At 42.2% G+C, this 22,077-nt stretch overlaps 1 protein-coding gene across 1 annotated transcript in view; it reads left to right on the forward strand.

Moving 5' to 3' along the window:
* The window catches only part of LOC117761221 (plexin-A1-like), a 192,266-nt gene extending 174,411 nt beyond the window's left edge, over positions 1-17,855 (forward strand). Inside the window, exons 23-33 of the mRNA XM_034584918.1 lie at positions 539-795; positions 3,109-3,175; positions 6,032-6,178; positions 6,607-6,766; positions 7,351-7,454; positions 7,773-7,869; positions 10,088-10,278; positions 12,160-12,329; positions 12,810-13,022; positions 13,873-14,023; positions 14,350-17,855. Coding sequence (XP_034440809.1) covers positions 539-795; positions 3,109-3,175; positions 6,032-6,178; positions 6,607-6,766; positions 7,351-7,454; positions 7,773-7,869; positions 10,088-10,278; positions 12,160-12,329; positions 12,810-13,022; positions 13,873-14,023; positions 14,350-14,445 — 1,653 coding nt within the window. The 3' untranslated portion in view covers positions 14,446-17,855. The remainder of the gene's footprint in view (positions 1-538; positions 796-3,108; positions 3,176-6,031; positions 6,179-6,606; positions 6,767-7,350; positions 7,455-7,772; positions 7,870-10,087; positions 10,279-12,159; positions 12,330-12,809; positions 13,023-13,872; positions 14,024-14,349) is intronic.
* Positions 17,856-22,077: the final 4,222 nt, after the last annotated feature.

Consider the following 22,077-nt stretch of genomic DNA (forward strand, 5'->3'; position numbering starts at 1 on the left):
CACATTCTTACTTCAAACCTCCGATCCTCTCCCTCCGAAGGGGGAATCGGCGGAAAGGAGGGGCAGTGAGGGATTGAGGGAGGTAAAGAGAGGGAGAGATTCATATTGCAGATATAATTGTGAATGGGAATGTGTGCCTCTTTTCCCAATGTACCCCTTCATCTGATATTTCTCGTTCTCACACATGCTCATTAATCCATCTCTCAACTATAACTCAAAACCAATTCTTTTCTCCACATCCTCCTCTTCATCCTGCTCTCAATCCCTTTATCTGCCTCTTCCTCACTCAATTCTGTGCATACCTGCCCCTCATTTTCTGCCTTTTTCCCCCTTGATTTGCACTTTTTCTCTCATGCCCCTTCATTTAACCTCTTCCCTTCTTCCTTGCACTCCTGTCTCTTATTCTACCTTTATTCCCTTCCTCGTTCCTTGCTTCCATTTGGTTTTCTCTTCCCTGTGTCCACCAAATGAATGCATTTCCCTCATTCAACCATCTTCCAAACTCCTCACACTTCTTCCCACCATGACCCTCCTCCAGGTCCCCGCCAACGTGGAGAAGGCTCTGACATTGTTTGGCCAGCTGCTGACCAAAAAGCACTTCTTGCTTACCTTCATCCGCACTCTGGAGGCGCAGCGGTCCTTCTCCATGCGAGACAGAGGGAATGTGGCCTCCCTCATCATGACAGCGCTGCAGGGGGAGATGGAGTATGCCACGGGTGTCCTCAAGCAGCTCCTGTCTGACCTCATTGACAAAAACTTGGAGAGCAAGAACCACCCCAAGCTCTTACTCAGGAGGTATGAAAACTTGCAAATAGACTGAAAATGGCTCTGACTCTGCACAAAAACATGTCTCACCTACACAGATCGTTGTTTCCACACTGAGGGTTTAAGTTTGAGGTTCTGTGTCAAACGTGTTCAGGCCTTTTTTTAGGTTCGGATGTCTTGATGAAGTGACGGCCCACTGAAAGTGTGTAACTTGACCATTAAGCCTTCAAAAAATGGGAAAAGCAACAAAAAAGTTGTATTACTTATTATTTCCTCTTTACCTTGCCCCCTGTCATCATAACAGTGAAAAAGCACTTTCAAAACCAAGCAAACACTAATCATGTTGATAACATAGGGAGATGATGCTCTGTGAGCGGAGAACAGTGATTGTAGCTTTTAGAGGTTTACACTGTGTGTATGGCGTTGCCTCGTCCCTATCTCTTTATTCTGTCCCTGTCAGAGAGGATTACACCCCTGAGCACACACACACTCCCAGTGGAGCCGCAGTCAGACGCAGAGACAGTCAGTCTCTCTCTCCCCGTGCATATAGTGTGAAAGGTGGGGGGGGGGCATGGGGTCGAGGAATTCAAAGGGAGAGAAGATGTGAGGCAGTCAGGAATAGAAAGACAAAGGATTGGCAAAAAGGAAATATGTGCATTGATGTGCAGTGATGATTGTCAGAAAGAAAGGACGCAATGATGATGGAAGTAGAAACACAGGATGAAGATGGAGGAGGGGAAGAAAGAAAATCTCTTGGAAGATAGAGAGGTTCAATATATAGACAGAGTAGATGAAGAGGGAGAAAAGTGAAGTAAAAATTAACTACAGCAGACAGCGAGCCAGGAAAAGATCCACACATTTAGGGAAAGATACAATTAGAGGAATGGCCTGTCTCCAAATAAATTAGAATTAGACATTAAATGATAAAAAAGTTATGTTTTTTTTTTCTTCTTTGCTCCTTTTCCCCGGAGAGATATTTAATTAAAAATCTAATCAAATAAATGATTCTTAGTCAATGTGCCGGTGTGAAGCCTTTTCCAATCCCCTCTTGGGGCATACGGTCACAACACGCTGTCCCTGTTAACTACACCAGCCTCGGGAGCTGGCATTAATAAGCTTGGCAATTATTACACATGGTTCACCCTGTTTTGGTCTTTTTACTGCAAAAGATGGGCTTTAGAATTTTTTTTATTTTTAGACATACTGTATGCAAAGAAAAGAACAGGCCAACTTGATTTCATTTAGTTTGATTTGTTCATTATAGACTCAGAGTTGCCGTCTGTGGACAGCAAAGCTTCATCAAACCTTCCTCCTGTAGCACATTTATAAACTTTGAAAAGAAAGGTGCTGGCACATATCCGGCATAAATATGATGATGTTAGAAGTCGCCCACCATCAAATCCCAACATGCCTAAAAGCGTGTTCTGTCCAGGTGTATTCGTCTGCTTCGTCCTTTGTCCTCCAATCCTTCGCTCTGCCTCATCTTTCATCCGGTGTATTTTGCTGACAGCCATGAAAAAAACAATGCTCTACATACATCAAACAACACTCAACAGTCAAACAGGGAGGCTCGCAGCAGCGTAGGAGTTCACGTCGTGTTCCTGCTACAGGCCTTCACAAGATTCACCAGCACATTGGCCTAGTTTCTCGTGTTTCCCTTTATTCCTTTACTATTCCTCCATTGTCACATAAATGCAGATTTTCTGTGCAAAGTTGAGAAGAAAAACATCTTCTCATGCTGTCACAGCTCAACAAAATGTGCCTTTCCTCACCTTTTGCACCTTGTGCTGTGCTAATGACAAAATTATTTTTATTTACCACAAGCGCGGCAGCGTGGCCTAGTTAGACAACGCAGTAGCACAGCAGAGGTCTTTTTAAAATTTCAGATAGTTTGCATTCATTCCTCATTCATCTAAACAAGGAATGGATAAATAGACAGTCTTCCAGTTTCTCGCTTGTGTGAGGATGGTGGAAAGTGAGAAGGTAAATCTGAGGACGATGACAAATGAGGAGTAAACTTTTTTCTTTTGTTTTTTTTGGTGTTTTTTTCCTTCCTGCCACAACTGCCCATCTCCCTTTCAGCCTTTTAACCAATTTGACGCAATAAGTTCATTAATGACAACTTAGCTTTGTATCTATTTAGTTCACAGACGTTTCCTTCATTGCATGGCAGGTTTTGGGATTAAAGAGAGAAGTTAGCGAATTATACTTATTGCTGTGTTTTTCAATGAAGACAAGTGGGTTTGTTTGTTTATTTCCTTTCACCGTCATCCTATATTTTCCTGTTATTTCTCTCTCCCGCTCACCCATTGCCTTCTTCTTCCCCTTTCATGACTCTCCCAGGACGGAGTCAGTCGCTGAGAAGATGCTCACCAACTGGTTCACCTTCCTGCTTTACAAGTTCCTCAAGGTAATATTGTCTGGTACACACACACTCAACTTTCCGGCAAAATGCCTCACCAACACACACACATGCACACACACAGCTGCAGCATTAGATAAGGCAGAGGCAGCAGACTACCTATCCCTTACCTCAGCCTTTCATGTGGTAAATTCTGCTTTCTCCAAAATGAGGAATGTGCAGAGTCTGAAGCTCCGTTCAGTCAGACCTGCTCATGTTGTGATCGCTGTAGCCTGTCGCACTAACCTGTCCTCTCTTTGTGTCCCTTACTGGATTCTTTCAGAGCCAGAAAACTGTTTGTGTGTGTGTGTGTGAGTGTGTGTGTGAGTGTGTGTGTGTGTATCCCCCTTCAGAGCTTTTGGGCTTAGCAAAAGAGGACGCCAGAGATCTTACACAAATGCATTCTCTCATTTCTCTGTCTGTCTGTCTGTTTTCTTTCTCTTTTTGAATTGCTTTCTCTCTGATATGGAATCAGAGGGAATTATTGAGGCTTAAACTGTGTTAAATTCTTGTTTCCACACAGACTCATACACACACACACACACACACACACACACACACACACACACACACACACACACACACACACACACACACACACACACACACACACACACACACGTCGCACATTCAAACATCGCTGCAGCTAATCAGTTCGCAGTGGGGCCTTAAACCCCAGCCAGGATAGGTATTCTGGTGGACACTGAACCAGCCAAGCCCCTGGGGGTCTCAGTAAACATCTGTGTTTGTGAGTGTGTAAAGTTTGAGTGTACGTGTGTGTGTGTTTTGGCCTCGTTTGTGAGACTGGTCGGCCATTGTTAGGTTCAGAGACAGGAGAGTGTGTTACCAGGAAAGCAGTTTGGGATCTTTTACAACAGCTGTTAATGATTTTCACACAAGACAAAAACAAAAGACAGGAAAAGGTTGACAACTGTAGAGAAAATGTTTGGAAAAGGAGCACAAGCGGTTATAAAGGTATGAGAGGAAGTTTTTGAAATGAATAACAAGTTCCACAGAAAGTGAGAAGGGTGAAATGAATGGAATTGTAAAATGAAAATTGAAGTAAAGACTTGCTGATGCTAGCAGCAAGGTTACCAGCCTAGCTTTAATCTAACCTCTGCAAGTCAGCACCTCTCTTTCTCCCCAGCCTTTTTCAGAAGAAAAGCCTCAAACAATTTCAAGGTTCAGCCAGGTGTGAATAGAGATGAGTAAAGGTCAAGTAGTTGTTCAAAGGGAGGAAAGAGATGGAGCTTTTACCTTAAAAAAAAAACCCTTTTATCCATTACCCTGCTCTAAGGGTTCACTTGTTCTCCTTTGCACTGACTTGTTTGAGAGTGTGAGGAGTCACATGGTTACTCTATTTCTGCTCCTGAGGTCCTGTCTAATGTGTCAGGTAAAATTTCAGATGACTGTTTAAGGACACTACATGAACAGTGTCGTTATTACAGTAAACTTAATATGTTGGGATTATGACACTAGAGTAAAAAGACAGAAACCTAAATAATGAGGTGGCCACCAGCTCACCTGGCCGCGCCGGCGCCCCACATACCGAGACTTCAGTCCTCCTGCTGCAGGTTTGGTTGATACTCGGACCTTTGATACACGTCTTCCCCCATTCTCTCTCCCCATTTCATACTGGTACTTTTTACAGATGAGGAACATTTTATGGGATGCATAGTTTCTTAATTTTTTTAAATAATTATAAACAAAGTGTTGTACCTTTTAAATTTTTGTGTTGCTCAAAATATAATGTTTTATGGTCAGGATTCATCTCATAGCTGATCAACCTGGTTGGTTCCAGGCTTAAAACTCTTTTTATAAAGATTTTCTTAAATGTCAATGTCGAACAATTTATTTACTTGTGGAACCACAAACTAAAAGTGCGTGGTCACTGTTGCACTGTCTTGGTTTTCCACACTGGTACGAACTAAAGGAGACAGAAGCGCTGAGATGCAGTGCTGGTTTGTATGCTGCTACAAAGACGGGACATCTGCCTGTGTGCTGTGTTTTCTCCATAGGAGGCAGGCAGTGCTAGATTATCCCACAGAGTTCATCTGACAGCTCAGCAAGATGACTGACATGTGTTGATGCATGAACATTCTCGGCAGGACTCCCAATACACTCCCTCTGTCCTCCAGCTACAAAGTTGAATGTTAGAAAATGGGAGTCATTGGGTAAACGGCGTTCGTTTGAGATCAAGATCATTTAAAAAAAAAAACTCTAATATAATGCATTTAAAGTGCTGTTGTAAGCAGGCGGTGCTGAGTTGTCAGGCCAGCAGAACAAGTGAGTGAGAGAAAGAGGGAAGGAGTGAAAGAGACAGGGGGCCCAACATCCCAGCGCTCGTTGCCTGTTTGACACGTCTCACACACCAAAGTGCTTCTCCAAGCGTTTTTCACCCCTCAGTCATTAACCTTCTATTAACTCCTCCATCAATTGCCACTCACTTACACTCACACTTTCTCTGATTTCTCCCCTTTTGCTCACTGACTTTCACATGCAAGCACACACAGACACACACATGCACATAGACGCACACACACGAAGAGTTATAAATGCTATTTTTCCCAAAGTAGAGACACAGGGGAGAGGCTTGAGTGCGTGAGAAAAGTGTGTATGAGGGAGTGAGACAACGCTCTGTGTGTGTGTGTGTCTGTCACCCCCTGTCAATTTTCAGCACTCTAGCCAACACAGGCCATGGCCTCGTCCTTCAGCGCTCTGCCTGCGTTTGGCATCAAGAAGATTAGAAAAAAATAAACAAAGCTATTTGCACTTTTTGCTGTTGGTAAACTTGCACAGTTGCATTTGTAGTTTGTATTTTAACAATCAGTCTTTCTCCCCCTCCTCCTCCACCTCTGTTTGCAGGAGTGTGCCGGTGAGCCTCTCTTCATGCTTTACTGTGCCATGAAGCAGCAGATGGAAAAGGGACCAATAGACGCCATCACAGGAGAGGCCCGCTACTCCCTCAGCGAGGACAAGCTCATCAGACAGCAGATTGACTACAAGACTTTGGTCAGTATGCACGCACAGACAGTTGAACCATACGTTGGGGGCTCGAGGAGAGTGTTAACACATGTACACATGCAGTTTATTTCATGTAGTCATGTCCAGTAATCTAAATCAGACCGTTTTGCAGTTGTTGGCAACACTGATTGTCTGCAACTCCATAAAACATCCTCTGAGCTTCATGACCTCAACATAATACAAGCGTAAAACCAACACGACCTCTGATTCTGATCAAATGCTTTTATAATAATAAGAATAAGAATGATAACGAACAGCTCAGTGTGTACTCCTCTGCAGTTAAATATCGATCGTAAACTGTGTGATGTGTGGGTTTGCAGGTCAGATATCATCAATAGTTAATGCTCCCAGTCTGTGCTGACCTCCTGCTCTAAATATGAACTGTGGCTTTTGCCCTCTGACCTCTACCTCTGTAGACGCTGCACTGTGTGAACCCAGAGAATGAAAATGCTCCAGAGGTGACGGTGAAGAGTCTGAACTGTGACACAGTGATGCAGGTGAAAGAGAAGCTGCTGGACGCTGTGTACAAGGGAACGCCGTACTCCCAGAGACCGAAGGCTTCAGACATGGACCTGGGTAAGGAGGGAGGAACTTACACACACACACACACACACACACACACACACACACACACACACACACACACCAAGACACAGAGCACAGGTGCACTCCTACAGGGGGTGAAAGAGGGAATGGTTTCAAGGGCTCTCTTAAACAGCAGGGGCCCCTTCAGACAGGAGAGGTGATTCTGTACAAAAATACATTTTAATGAGGAGCAAAAAGTCATTTAAATTATGCAAATTATACTAATTTTAAATTGCATTAGGTCACTGAACATAACTATCTGCGTCCTTATTTAGCTGTAGATTGATTGGTGTGTCTGAAAAGAGGCCATTGTATCCAGAGTCTCTATGCAATCCACTCCCCATGTCTGTCTTCATTCCCTCATAGTTAAGAAACATGCACAACCTTTTTTCCTTTATTCTATCTATTTTTGTATCATAGTTTAAAATGCAACAAAGACAATAAGCAGAAACACAAACAGGGCAGGATATAACACACAGTTACAAACAAACACAAACCAAGAAGACGATGGTAACGGCCTGGTTCTGTGAATGGTTCTCACCTGTATCTCCTCTGTGTGTTATCGTGTGTGACAGAATGGCGGCAGGGCAGGATGGCTCGCATCATCCTTCAGGACGAGGATGTCACCACGAAGATCGACAATGACTGGAAGAGACTCAACACCCTGGCTCACTACCAGGTAACTCACGGCTCAGACACAACACAAATCCCATGATGCTTTGTGTCATGCTGGAACAACAACTCCACATTGATGTGGCTGCATATTGTTGACACAGTTTTAGGTGGAGAGTGAAACACCACCAGTTATCGAAATTCTTCACATTGCATTTGGCTGCAGAATAGGATGCATGTCATTAAAATAATTCACACTTTTAAGTATCTAAGAAAAGTAGCAAAAGTAAAAAAGCTGAGCACAGTGGTAATTTATGTCTTTGAAATATAATCTTGCTGTTGTTGTTCTCTGCGATGTTGACTGATTTTTAAAATCCGGTTTTAGGTGACAGATGGCTCGATTATTGCCCTGGTGCCTAAACAGAACTCAGCCTACAACATCTCCAACTCATCCACATTCACCAAGTCCCTCAGCAGATACGGTACGAGAGAAGGTGTTTGTGTGTGTCTGTGTGTGGGTTTGTGTGTGTGTTGTGTGTCTGCGTCTCAATGCTGAACTGCATAACTGGTATTGTCTTTTTTGTTTTGTTGCACACAGTTGTGTAGAACAGAGTTTTTCCATATGAGGGAAGTAAAAAACTTTTTCTTGTGACTTGTGATAATACATATGAAGACGATGTCATGTGCGACAGCTGTCAGCAGCAGTTTGACGGTAGAGGAGCTGGTGTTGTCCTTGCTGACTGTCTGGTTTCTATAAGCCCTTAATCTCATGTCTTTCTTTAAGTCAGTCTGTCTGATCTCTTTTATACCTGGTTTGTCTATGTAGTGTGTAATGTAGACAGTATAATGCAAAAAACACATAAAAGCTTTGTGTAGATTAACACCGTATAGTTTTATAGTATTTGAAGTCTTACACCTCCTCCTAACAAACAATGACCAATTGAAATGTAGAGGAACGCTTATTTTTCCCCTCGAAAATATGTTTGCTTTAATTATTTTCCTGCCTTAGAATGATTATTTAATGTGATTTGTACACAATATATTTTATGTAGGCTTATTTTAAAGTGTAATATTGATTAACTGTCAGTTACTGTCATATTAATGAACTCATGTTACAACATAGTTAGCACATAGCTGCTTGTCAGGTTTACATTTACAGATTGAAATCTAAAACATGATTTAACTTAAGATAAGAAAAAGTTGGAGGTGGGGCAAGTGTACGAAACTTTTTCAGAAATATAGAATCAGGGTGAGTAACACTTTCCTCTGCCTGATGCTGGAAGCAGTTTATGAAATTAATAAATAAATCATTATGGATGTGTGCATCCAAGCAAGAAATCACACAAACAGGTGTTAGATTGCTCAGAAAACGACGACACAACCGGAGCTGCTCCTTGTTCGGTTGTATCATGTCTGTCTATGTCATTTGCAAATTAACAGAAAGAGATAACTAAGACGCCCCCTGGTGCTTAGGCGCCCCGCTCATTAGCATGACCAAGATACGATGGCGTCCAACTTTAACCGAGGTGTAGCGTACTTTTATGTCCCAGGCAGCTGGTTGGCTCTGCACCTTGATACATGAACATGATGCATTCTGGGTGATACTTTAACCTCAAACTCGTGATTCTAGTTGATCCAATGCTGCTCCTCTCTGGGGCCATGGTTTGTCACAGCACAGCATGGCACAACTATGAGGTTACAAACAGATAAGAAAAAAAGATTTACTTTTATGTTTTAAAGGAAAGTGTCCTCATGAAATGGTCCCCCTAGGATTTTATAAAATCTGAAAGATCCAGACACTGTCCACATGCCAACAGGCACAAGTTAATGCCAGGTGTAATAGATTTTGTTCATGATGACGTACACATAAATACTCACTAACAGCCCCATCACACTTGCTCTGTACTTCCCTGGTCCAAATTCTCTCTTGACATTTTGAACCTCTCAATCCTTTCCTGCTTTGTCACACAACTGACAAGCATTCAAACTGAAAGCGTAATGCTCCATGTCACAAAATACAGGATCACTGTCCAACAAAGAGAGATGGAGGGAGGGAGGGCAGAGAAGAGAGAGTGACAGACAAATTTATTCTGGAATGAGAGTGACATGCAAGTAGAAGAAGCTGTCACCTTCAGAAATGCTTTCATCTCCACACAAAGATTTTGCTCTGTTGCAGCTGCCTCAGATTTTTTATTCATGTATTTTGCCACCTGCGTTGCTTAAACTGGTTCCCCTTGAAATGCTGATTAAGTCTGAATGAATTACACCTCGACAATATGAGCAGCACCAAGTGGAGGCTGCTCAACCACAGGAACTGGGTTCAGACACACTGCAACTTCAGCCCTGTTACAGTGACGCTAATGTCTGGTTAAACTATCATAGTTCAAATACGATTGGACTTTTTCTTTATGTCGAAGCCAAATATACTTGAAAAAAACCCTGTAAGACAGAACATGATTACATACAGAGATACAGAGTAGCAATCCTGCACATTATCTCAACATCTGAACTTCTAGACGAGGAGAACGTAGAGAGCCATCCCGAGCTCCTCTTCTGCTCTGTGAACCCTCAATGGTTCAATTCAAAAATCCAAACTACTGTGTCAAAACACTTGTTCTACTCTGTGTCTGTTTTTTCTTTCTTACTGTTATTTTTGGCCCTCCCCGCTCACCGTTCCTCCCATGTCTCATCCTCCTCCAGAGAGCATGCTGAGGACGGCCAGCAGTCCAGACAGCTTGCGCTCCCGAACCCCCATGATCACCCCCGACCTCGAGAGCGGCACCAAACTGTGGCATCTGGTCAAGAACCACGACCACTCGGATCAGAGGGAAGGAGACAGAGGGAGCAAGATGGTCTCTGAGATCTACCTGACAAGACTGCTGGCCACCAAGGTATGGAGAAGCTGTATTTCCACACACACACCTTTGGCCAACAACCCCACAGCACCCATAGCCTTGTCATGTTGCCCGCTGCCACCAGCAGCCCCTACTGACCTTTGTTTGGTGGTGGTCTCGAAGCTCATTAATATGTTTCATAACCTTTTGCACAAAGCCAAACATATGCACAGGAATGAGTGTGTGTGTGTCTTAATTAAGAGGTTGACCTTTGACTATTGAGTTGTTTGGTTGGTGTTACTGGGCCCTGTTGGTGGCCTCAGGGCTTTTAGGCCCAAAGCTTTTATGCTGTAATCATTATTCCTCCATGTCATCCAGACCACACTGTCGAACCTGCACTCAGGTTAATGAGCCTTTATGGTAATTTATTATTGACAATATTAGTTTTTTGTTTTGTTTCTGCCTTTTTTTTCCACACAAACATCACTTACGCCCTAAATAAAAAAGGACACAAATAAATAATGCGAAATGTGGAAATATACCCATTTGTTTCTTCAAAAGCAAGACTTACTTTCTCTCAAATTTACACATGTGGGGTCCAAGTAATAATCAATATCCAATGTAAGCCAAAGACAATGTGAGAAATGGAATAAATGGCTGGAGTGTGTGAGCCCATTGACAGTTGGCAACTGTTCCTAACTCTTTACAGTTCATCTTTCCACTGTAACTTAACTTAAAACTTGTGTTTTGTCCCAACTCCACTGACACACTCATCTCAAGAAACAAACATGCACATTATCCAGATTAACATAATGAACAAAAACAATATCTACTCAGCTCTCTAACAGTGTCAAGCTTTTGCTCTCATTTGCAAACATGAACTATCTTGGTGCTACAGCTCACCCTGCTCCTTCCTCTGCCTCGATGTTTCACTCATTAGCTCTAAATTCCCATTGTTGGAGCTCCAGGTAGGAAAGTGCGAGGTTAGAGGCATCAGTGCTGCCGCGATTGGGAAATGATTAACATGCACGCCAGAGGAAGACAATGGGGGCAACTTGGAGCGCTGCAGTTTGTTCTCATTTATTACAGCTCCCACAGCTTTGTGTATTTTGGAGGCTGATTTGTGGCTGTGTGAACAAATACAAAACTGCAGATTAAACTTCTGGCTGGTTTAAATAAGATTTTGTGAAAGGTGGCCTGAATGCTTGAAGACGAAGAAGACGGCCCCCTTAACACTTATGGAAAATATAAAATCATTTTAACTTCAGAGGAGTGAGAGAGCGTTCAGAACCCAGAGTATGATACGGTAAAAAACACTGAGCCTGAGGGTGAACTCTCATTGGGCTCCATCCTAAACTCTGCAAAGAACACCCGTCATCATCACAAACACAGACAGTTGGAGTTCTATAAGCAAAGCACTGCCACTGACAGCCATCGCCTACAGCCACACCATCTCCAGTAAACACGACTGTGCAGCAGCGCCAGTTGTTTAGTGCTGCTGTAACTCAAGTGAAACTAACAAGGATGTTCACATTTGAAATACAATGTTATATGAAGGTGTCAAAGACTTATTTCTATTTTAATTAGCTCCGACCAAAGAGGGTATGTTTTTTAGTCTGATTGTTATCAGGATTATGCAGAAAGTACTCGACTGATTTCCATAAACTTGTGTGGAGGGGTGGGGCATGACTCAAGGAATAACCCATTCAATTTTGGTGTGTGTTGGGGCCATTTCTAAGAGAATGATTCATGAATCTTGATTAAAAAAATAACACACATGTTAAGGGGACTGATACTTATGGTGTGTGCAATTTGGTGAAGATCCAAATAATAATCTGAATCTGGTGAATTTAAATGTTGTTTAACAAGTGAAGGTATGTCCCTCTACTCAAATTGTTTTTGCAAACAAACTAATGCAGCGTTGCTTCTCGTGCTCAGGGTACGCTCCAGAAGTTTGTGGATGACCTGTTTGAGACCATCTTCAGCACAGCACACAGAGGCAGCGCTCTGCCTCTCGCCATCAAGTACATGTTTGACTTCCTGGATGAGCAGGCAGACAAACACTCCATATCAGACTCTGATGTGCGGCACACTTGGAAGAGCAACTGGTGAGTGAGTGAGTGAGTGAGTGAGTGAGTGAGTGAGTGAGTGAGTGAGTGTGTGTGTGTGTGTGTGTGTGTGTGTGTGTGTGTGTGTGTGTGTGTGTGTGTGTGTGTGTGTGTGTGTGTGTGTGTGTGTGTGTGTGTGTGTGTGTGTGTGTGTGTGCACCCTGTGTAAAAGAGCATCATCTGAAGCATTTGGAAGTTTCTTTGTGTCTCATTAGTGTTGTAGAAAAGTTGCTGTAGTGTTAAAAAAAAACTGTAAGTTAGTGAATATGCAGCACTTTCACACTGGCAGTGCAGCAGAATGTACAGTGTTCTTATTTCCCCTACCTCAGGCATTTTATCACTCAGATGCCTCCTTTGTTCAGCCATAGTGTGTGTATGCAGCTTCATTCATCGCACTGCTCTCTGCACCTTAATAGCTTGTCAAGTCCTTCTAACTGCAACTCTTCCTCCTGTTTCACCTTATTCCCTCGATCACTCTAGTCTTCCGCTGCGGTTCTGGGTGAATGTGATCAAGAACCCGCAGTTTGTCTTTGACATCCACAAGAACAGCATCACAGACGCCTGCTTATCTGTGGTGGCTCAGACCTTCATGGACTCATGTTCAACCTCAGAGCATAAACTCGGGAAGGACTCGCCTTCCAACAAGCTGCTCTACGCTAAAGACATCCCCAACTACAAGAACTGGGTGGAAAGGTACATGAACAAATGTTTGACTTGTTTTGTCCTTTAGTTTATCATCACAACAGCGACTGTGCTTATAGATGTCGTAGTCTCTGCTCTTGATAATAAGAAACATTACCTTGTTTATTGATTTGTCAAAAGTCTTTTGAGACCTTTATTTACTGACTACTCAATAATCAGGCCTAGGCGGGTTGGATGAAGCATCCTTCAAATTGTTTCAGGACTTCCTCTCTGATAGAGCACAGAGATTAAATGCTACACAATTTAGTTTTTAAGGTTTCAAGATTAAAAATGGTGTGCCACCAGGTGCAAGCTTTGGCCCACTCTTAATTTGTACATTAGTCATGTGCTTCAGTAGATGACTGCAAAGGACATTTTTATGCAGATGATAGAATTCGTTATGCTTACAGTATACATCTATAGACCAAGCTTTGTCAGATCTTCAATATGCATTTATTTTAAATGAGAAGATATGTAATGCTTTTTACAAGGTTGAGAATGTGTGATTGTATTTGTACAGTATTTGTTCCCTGAATGGAGCCCAAATAAAAATGGTCACAGAATTTCAGGGCATTACATGAACAGCTTTTACATAAAACATACATGCTTGAGTTGATTCTCTCTAGAAAAAAGGATGACAATATTTAAATCATAAAATAATGTCAGTGTCTAAGTGTCTTAGATTGTGGTGATAAATGCAGCCCCATTCACACTGATCTCTGTTTTATTACTGGGGGTGGCTTTAGAGCTCATCACTGCGAATTATATCTGCATGTGTGCTGGTCTTTTCTCAGATATAGAAGGGAAATTATTATTAAAGATAAAATTGTCAAGATTTCAACTTTTGACGTGGTTTCTCCAGGTACTACTCTGACATCTCGAGGATGCCAGCCATCAGCGACCAGGACATGAGTGCCTACCTGGCAGAGCAGTCGCGCCTGCATGTCAACCAGTTCAACAGCATGTCGGCCCTTCATGAGATATACTCCTACATCGTCAAATACAAGGACGAGGTGAGATATCAGCCAGAGGATATTTTCATCAAACAGCAGCTTTCTATTTAACCTTCATTGTTCTGCACATCTTACCTGCTTACCTTCACTACACCTACAATTTGGACAGGTGTTGATGAAAATGGATTTGGTCTGTTGAGGTTATTCCAGTAACACAAGGTTAAGAATAGAATATTGTAAATATGATGAGGCTAACTGAGGCGCCTGGCCTGTATTAGCAGTCAACCTTTGTGTTTACTCTGCCATTATTCAATACCAGCTTTTACATGACGCATTTTAAATAGAATGTACGTCAGGTTCGCTGACCTCTTCCCCTCTATCCTCAGATCTTGTCGGCTTTGGAGCGGGACGAGCAGGCGAGGAGACAGAGACTGAGGAGCAAGCTGGAGCAAGTCATCGACACAATGGCGCTGAGCAGCTGAGGACCATCCAGCGCCTCCATCTTCTCCTTCTCTTCACTCCTCGTCTCCATCTGTCTCTCTCCCTCGCTCCTCTCACCCAGAAAAACAAACAAAACTCCAACCCCCAACAATACAGACAAACTGCAAACGGACTGAAGCAGTATACTGCAACCTGGGGGGGGTTCGGCAGAGATGGGCGGGCCTGTGTACGCTTACATGTGTATGTGTGTGTTTGTGTGCGGCCCCATACGGTGAGACTGGGACACCGGACACTTTCACACATGCATACGTGAAGAAACATGTCAACTGACAGCATTTGATTATTGTGGATGTTGGTGTCTGTGGTTTGCTTGATTTTGATTTCAAGACTTTTGTGGTGACAAAGCGATGGTCAGGAAAGAAACAATGGAAGCCCGGAAAGGAACTCCATATATGGTGTCATCATTAGCAGGATGGACCAATCAGTGATGAGCCTATGGACAGAGGCTCTCTAGGTCATGTGACTCCAACGGGTGTCACAGATGTTTTTGATTTTTTCTTGTTTTTTGTATAAATGTAATCAACTGCCCACTCTCTGATCTCTCGCCACTTGTATTACTGCTGAATTTGCACAATTTACAGAAACGTTACAAAGGAAGACTATATAGATATTATATATAAATACAGCTACGTTTTTAAAGACAGACTAGGGAGCAAACATTTTTGTTGTTTTCCTTTTCATTTTAAACGAACAATAAAAATACATCAATGAAACATGATTTGGTATTTCAAGTACAAAAACAAAAGAACGTAGACAAAAAAAGAAAAAGAAACAAAAAAGTTGTACTGTGCCATGTTTTCTTTGAATGTTGTTTAGTGCAAAGACATTTTGTTAGATGGAATGTGCTACCGTATGATTTTAAATATGAACATGCCTAGTGACTGAAAAGAATTGTTTGAGTAATGACCCCATTTTTAGATCCTCGATGAAATTAGCGGGAAGCAAGACGACGCGCGTTGTCGGTCTTCTCGAGTTCGGACGATTCATGGTGTCACGGTGAAAAACATGAAGTTGCTGTTCCTAATTCGATTGGTGCAATCTTTCTGGTTTCAGAAAACCAAATATTTACTCGCAGGATTGTTGCTTTATCGTGATCGCGTTAGTGTCTGGTTCCACGGCTGGTTCTTCTCCTCAAGGGTCGAGCAGAAGGGACAGTTCAGTGCTTCACTGTGTTGTGACTGAACAATGAAGTAGCTCCGTTGCACTACAGGAAATATTCCCATTCGCCCCGTTTAGCACGTAGCCGACAGATCTAACCGCGAGGATTCCACCCGTGCAGAGTTTGTGTTTCCCATCTCTTGAAGGATCATTCATTTTCTGACGCGGCCCCGTGAGAGCGAGGCCGGGGTCTCTGCGCTCTCAGATTCTGTTTACGTCTTTGCAGGAGCCAGGCTGAGGTCAGGCGGAGCTTAGTGGAGCCTCTCAGTGATGAAACAAAGTGGGAAAAGCTGTTTCAAGCCTAAAGCCTCTGTTGTTTTTTTTAAACTTTCTAAATGTTAATACCCAAATAAAGGGGCAGGGAAAAGGTCTAGTGAGCGTCTCTCTCCACCTCTGACCTATCTATTTGAGACAGGGATTATTGCTCTTTATCCATAAGGGGAGGACTGAGGAACAATGCAGAGGTGAGACACCTCCGTTCATTAGCTACACGAGGATGAGTAATCCTCCACTTAGCCTCCAGCTCCTGTTTCAGAACTAGCCTATTGCCATGTGTGGCTTAAGCTTTTTTTTTATTACTGATCTCCTAAGAGGATTTCTTTGTTTCTTTTTTTTTTTTTTTTTTTTTTTTTTTTTTTAAGTCTTGAAGTCATGGTTTTTAAATTTGTGGTGAGAAATAATGTTTTCTGATTATTTTATTTTTCTGCTTGCGAAAAACCAAACTGTGGTCTGTAAATTGTTTTTGTTGATGTTTTCATTTGTAAATTGTAAACTTTTCATGATGAACAAAAGCTGTTTGCCATTCTTTTGTAATCAGATTGTTTTTGTTTGTTTTGTTTTTATTTTCCACATGTAAATTGTACATTTTACGGTACACAGAAGACAAAATTCTCCTTTGGTTTGCCTGAAAGTTTAAGTACTTGACCGAACTCGAGGTTTAATTTCCTGATCTCAAGGATCAAAATGAAATAGTTGCATCAGATGAGCGTGTGTGTCTTTGTGATGGAAACGTGACTTGCTGCTTTAACTCTTGTACCTTGTTTTTCTATCAGATTTTAGGGCTGTTATTTTATGCTGATCAGAAATGCTGTCACTGTCCATCTTTACGCCAGGTTCCTCAGAAAGAAAGAAAAAAAAAAACAATCTCCTGTTACATCTGAGAATAGTGAGCACACCTCCCGAATTACTGTCAGATATGAGATGTGACTTTGTGCAGCCGACAACAGCCGACTTCAACTGGATACGTCAGGACTTGATCATGAAAACCAGTTTTGAGGCACCACTCTGCCCAGGTTAAGAGAGAAGACTATTTTTCAGCCGAACGTGTTGCAAAACCTCCACCTCCATAAGCTCAGCCCGCTGTACAAACAGTTTAAACATGTTGTTTCCTTCTGACCTTTTGCTGTACGTGCACACTTTGGTGCTCTAATTGTATCACGTGGACAGGAAATAGACGACTGCTGCTCCCAGAGCTCAGCCGTGCTGTTAGAATGAGTTCAGTGTATAGTGAGAAAAAAATCCACCGCTCGCTCCCTGCAGCAACTGACTGAGGCCGCAGGGTCCAGCTGGTGATGTGTCCGACTTTATAGACATTCTCAGTTCATTCTCAGGTTCATGCTCCATGTGGGTTGTAATTTGGTCTCATCTTTAGAGAAGCTTCCCTTCTCTGTGCTTCATCCTGCGCTGTCCATTGTGATAACTGACTTGTATCTAGTGTTATTGAGGTGGTTTAGTCGCACTGAGTTGCAGGTTTTTTGCTGTTTTTCTGTCAAATCAGAGCAAATTAACAAGTGGAGATCACTGCTCTGCCTCCAGTCTGAGCTCAGTCAGCACACAGCCATGCATCTCATGTTTAATTCTCAGCTCTTCAGACATGCTAAGTCACACTTATGCCTTTCCAAACCCTGGTGGAATCAAATGCAAAGTCTTGGCATCTTTCTGTTTTCAGTTTTTTTCCCCCTGCTGTTCTCCAATTCTGGAAACGTGGTGGTTGGTCTTTTTTTTTTCCAACATGGAAGTTGCATAGGCTCCTTGGAAACGCAAAGCAAGTGACTTTCAGACTGAGTCGGCAAAAGGAATTTTAATACTACAGACTTCAGACTTGAAGCGACTGTCACAAGTTTGCAGGTTAACATTCATTGTGTAAATATTCTGTTATTTCCTATTTTGCAGATTTACTACTTGTAAATAAACACGCATCAAGGAGAGATTAAACATTTTTTGCTAAATAAAATGTGACTTGGGGTTTTATTTTATGTCTAATTTGAATGGAAGAAGCACTGTATGCCATATACATGGATACACACATAAATATGTATGCATATATATATTTATGTGTGTTAAAGTCGGCACAGATTACTAAAATGTCGTTATCAGACACTGAGACTTGATATTTTACTTTTGATGCATGTCGGAAATATTGGCTTTACCTGGCTCTTCTGGGGGGGGGCAGACTAGCGAATAGGTGTGTATCATTATGTCACATGACATCATCGGCCAGATTACTGACGCTGTGTTTCACAAGCATCAGGAGCTGTGTTTTCTATGGGGTAGAGGAGCGACCTTTATCACAGACTTTGGATTCTTTAACTTTGCTGAAATTTTTATGTTGGTTTTTTTTACACAAAAAACTGTACTTGGCTGCAGGCAAGATGGCGGACCTCCATCCTCCCCAAGACCACCATAGGCGCGTGCACACCACACATCTCTACACAGGAAATAGTGTGATTCTAGCAGCGGAAGTTGGTCTTCTGTCGTTTTGTCTCTTTTCGCTTTCTTTATAAGACATTTTTCAACATTTTAGTTGATTCTGAGAGAAAAATTCATGGATCTTGATTTATAAAATCAGGCATATTTATGGGACTGATCTTTCTGTGTGTGCAGATCCAAATAAAAATCCGGATGTAGTGAATTTAAATGTGTTTTCATAACTGCTCGATCGTGGCGGAGGGAAACAATCTAGTTTATCCTATAAACTAAAAGATTTCATGTGAGCAAACATACACACTGATACTGATTGATATGTCTGTGAGAGGCTCAATTTGTATCGCATCAATAAATAAGGTGCATTCGTCATTTCTCTAACAGCATCTCTCCTCCCAACTTATTTCCATAGATGCTTCAATCACCTGCACAACCTTGAAGAGATTCTCCTCTTTAGTGACAGGAAGCTTCCTGAGTGGTGACGTGTGTCAGCAAACACATGCTGGTGTTAGTGTTCGTCACAATAGCTCTGTGTTTACCACTCAATCCACCCCTGCTTGTTTAAGTACTAACTGTTATCTCCATTGAATTGTATTTTTGAGTTCTGTCTACAAACTCCAGCTCTTTTGTGTTGTGCAATCCAAACCTTTGTAATGTGCTTGTTTGCATCATATCACTATTTTAGTAGAACCTGCTCTATTGAGATGTTTCTTTTAAATGCACATTGATTGTAGCGTCTTAATGAGTCGAGCCATTTAATATCCAAGTCTTAGGTTTGAAAACGTCCACAGTGAAGTGTGAGCTTCTTGTCAGCCGGCAGCGTGATGGCTCCCCTCCTCCGTCTCCCTGCCTTTCAGAACTCGACCGGCGTCATTAATCATTCTTATGGGAATGTGGTTGAGTGGCTGGTGGGGGCTGGTTCCTCTGGAGGTGTTAATACGAACACGTTTACCCCCAACCATACATCCTGCTCGCACTGCCCTCAGCTTACATGGCCACTTACATGGAAGAGCGGCTCTGAGTGCATAAAACAGTGGCACATCTACCGGCTCACTCACATTTTCATGGAATCGACACGTATTTGTAGCTAAAGAAGGAAGCAGCAAGCGACAGAGAGAAAAAAAAAAGAGTATTGGAATGAACCAAAACCACCTTGTCTGGTTTCTTTTTTCATGCCCTGCCTGAAACCGTCAGCACTTCCCTCTCTCTCCCCCTCAAGCGGGTTCAATGAGCCCAGATAGACAGAAAATGTTATCGTTTGCACCATGTGTAACCAGCCGGGCTAATTCAATTAAAATTCCATCCGAGGAGGAACGCTGAAATTGCGTAATGGTCGTGGGAGCACTGAATCTCGTAATGATCCTGTCAAGAGGCAAATGATCTTGTGGCGCGAACATTATGATAAATTCCTCGCAAAGCACAAGATGCTGGTTTCTTCACCCCCACCCCCCCCCCCCCTCCTCCTCCAACTCTCCCTGCATGGAAAATTCTGTTGCTATAGTTAATAAAGCTGTGATCTATATTTGCCCCCCCCACCCCTCTCCTCTTTAATCTCCTTTAGTTACAATTGAAGACGGCTCTGTGTTTTATCTCACGCTCAACCCAGTGAAATTGGAATTCTATTTTTGCTGAGGAATCTTTTGGCATCTGTCAATGTGCGTTGCGTCAAGAGTCTGGCGGAACCAGGGCTCCTCGAGTGGCAGCGGCTTCTTCTGGGGCCCCTAAATCCGGTGAGCGGTTGAGTCGAGATTCAGATGCTCCTGGTGAGGCGGAGGTGACAGCCATGACTGGTTGGGGGGGGGGGGACCTACGAGATGGATTACTGTCACCGCTCTAACTTGGGATGCACGGAAAAAGCAGCGAGTGCATGTGAGGAGAGGAGTGGGCGTTAAATGCAGGTGCTGCCAAACTTCAGCCCACCACTCACAAACACCGTTACACCGTGCACAGCTCCTGAAGGCAGCACGGTGAGAATGAAGCATGTGTTAGTTTAGCTGTTTAAACCCTTTTATGAATCAAGAAAAACTCGATATATGAAGTTAGAGACGCTCTAATTAATACTTTTATATTAACAATGGATCAAACGTCTGACTGTGATATGAACATGGGAAATGAGTCCTTCACATCAAAGGACAATGGTGGAGGAAGTTCTTGAACATTTTAGTGAAGTAAAAGTAAAAATGTATTAATGACTTGCTTTAAAATAGACTTAAAGTAATAAAAGTCAGAGTGTAGCCTGTTCCCTAATGCAAAGGTAAATACATCATCATGGCTGAGACTCGTCTGTATCCATTTCAGCTGTGTCTTTACAGGCGAGGGCTCACACTTGTTTTTGCTTCCTGTTTCGAGGCAAATTGCTGTGTGGCTTCGTGTGGCTTTCAACTTTGGTGAAATTTGCGATATTCCAATTCAAGTATAGACGCGTTGAATTTACTCTTGTTGAGGGAGGCGGGGTCTAATGTCTGCTCTGATTGGATCATTGAACTAGTTCCTCTTGTTATTGATAACGTTTAAAATACAGATATCTGTTGATATATATGTGTTGAAGTAAAAGTGAAAAGTATCTGAAAATAAATCTTGAAGTATTATGATGTCGGTGAATATTCTCAGTCATCCAGGTCATGTTATATCCAAGTGCTAGAAAACAGGTCAACTGGACGTGGTTGAGTTCCTTGAAGACGTTTCACCTCTCATCCTTTCTTCAAGAAACTCAACCACGTCCAGTTGACCTGTTTTTAGCACTTGGAAGTAATATGATCTTAAGTAAAGTAACTAAGTATATGTACTTTGTTACATCCAACCACTGCTAATGGAACCAGAGATTTAGCTAATTGTTTTGGTTCTAAGGCCTAAATATAACTTTACTGTAGTTTCCACACTGTTTCTTCTCGTCATAAACTCACAGCTCAGCATCAAACAGGAAGCAGAGCATTTGTCAGCTAATTATCCCGACAGTACCCCGAGGAGTTGAGACCAAATATTGGACTTAAATTTGCCTCGTGGATGAAAACTCGACTTCAAATGAATTCAAATATGTAAATGAGCAACGAGTTGAGATTATTTCTGTCCTAATGTGTCTTCATGCAAAACTCAGATTCCATATGTTCATTGACACAGTTATTACCTCGAGGAGGTGACGTTTTCATTGTGAACCACTGAACTGATTTCATTGAAACTTGGCGGAGGGGTGGTGGATATACATACAATGTTGGAGCAGATCTGAACAGGACCTAGGAGTTTTTTTCAGTTTCTTTAGCATTGGGAAAGGACTGGACAAACTCTGACGTCTGATTTCTCAGCTCCAGCTGGAAAGCATTTTCCTACTAAAGGACTTTTGTGCATTTTGTCCACATGTCGTCATGCTACAAAAGGAATCACTAAGTGGGAGGAGAAATGATTCCATCAACACTTAACTCACTCACTCAACATACATGTGTCAAAAATCTGTCCTTTTCTCCAACAAATTAGAAACATCACATTAGAGAGAGAATAGTAACATCAGTCAATTTAATCAAACATTTTTATTAATTCATGTGGCTCGTTTCTATACAGTTGAAAACATTATATAGAATTTAATTTCTAGCCTAATAAGAACTGGTCCTAGTATTTGTAGTCACTGTAATCTTGACTTTAACATTTCGGTCAAGTAATTTTAGAGGCAGGTTGGTAATTTTCCAACAGAGAAATTTGTATCAAAGTGCTACTTTTCATTCTACTTATTTTATTCTTTATTAAAATTCTTGAAACAGATG

Source organism: Hippoglossus hippoglossus, chromosome 5 (assembly GCF_009819705.1).
Source record: "Hippoglossus hippoglossus isolate fHipHip1 chromosome 5, fHipHip1.pri, whole genome shotgun sequence".
Taxonomy (NCBI): Eukaryota; Metazoa; Chordata; class Actinopteri; order Pleuronectiformes; family Pleuronectidae; genus Hippoglossus; species Hippoglossus hippoglossus.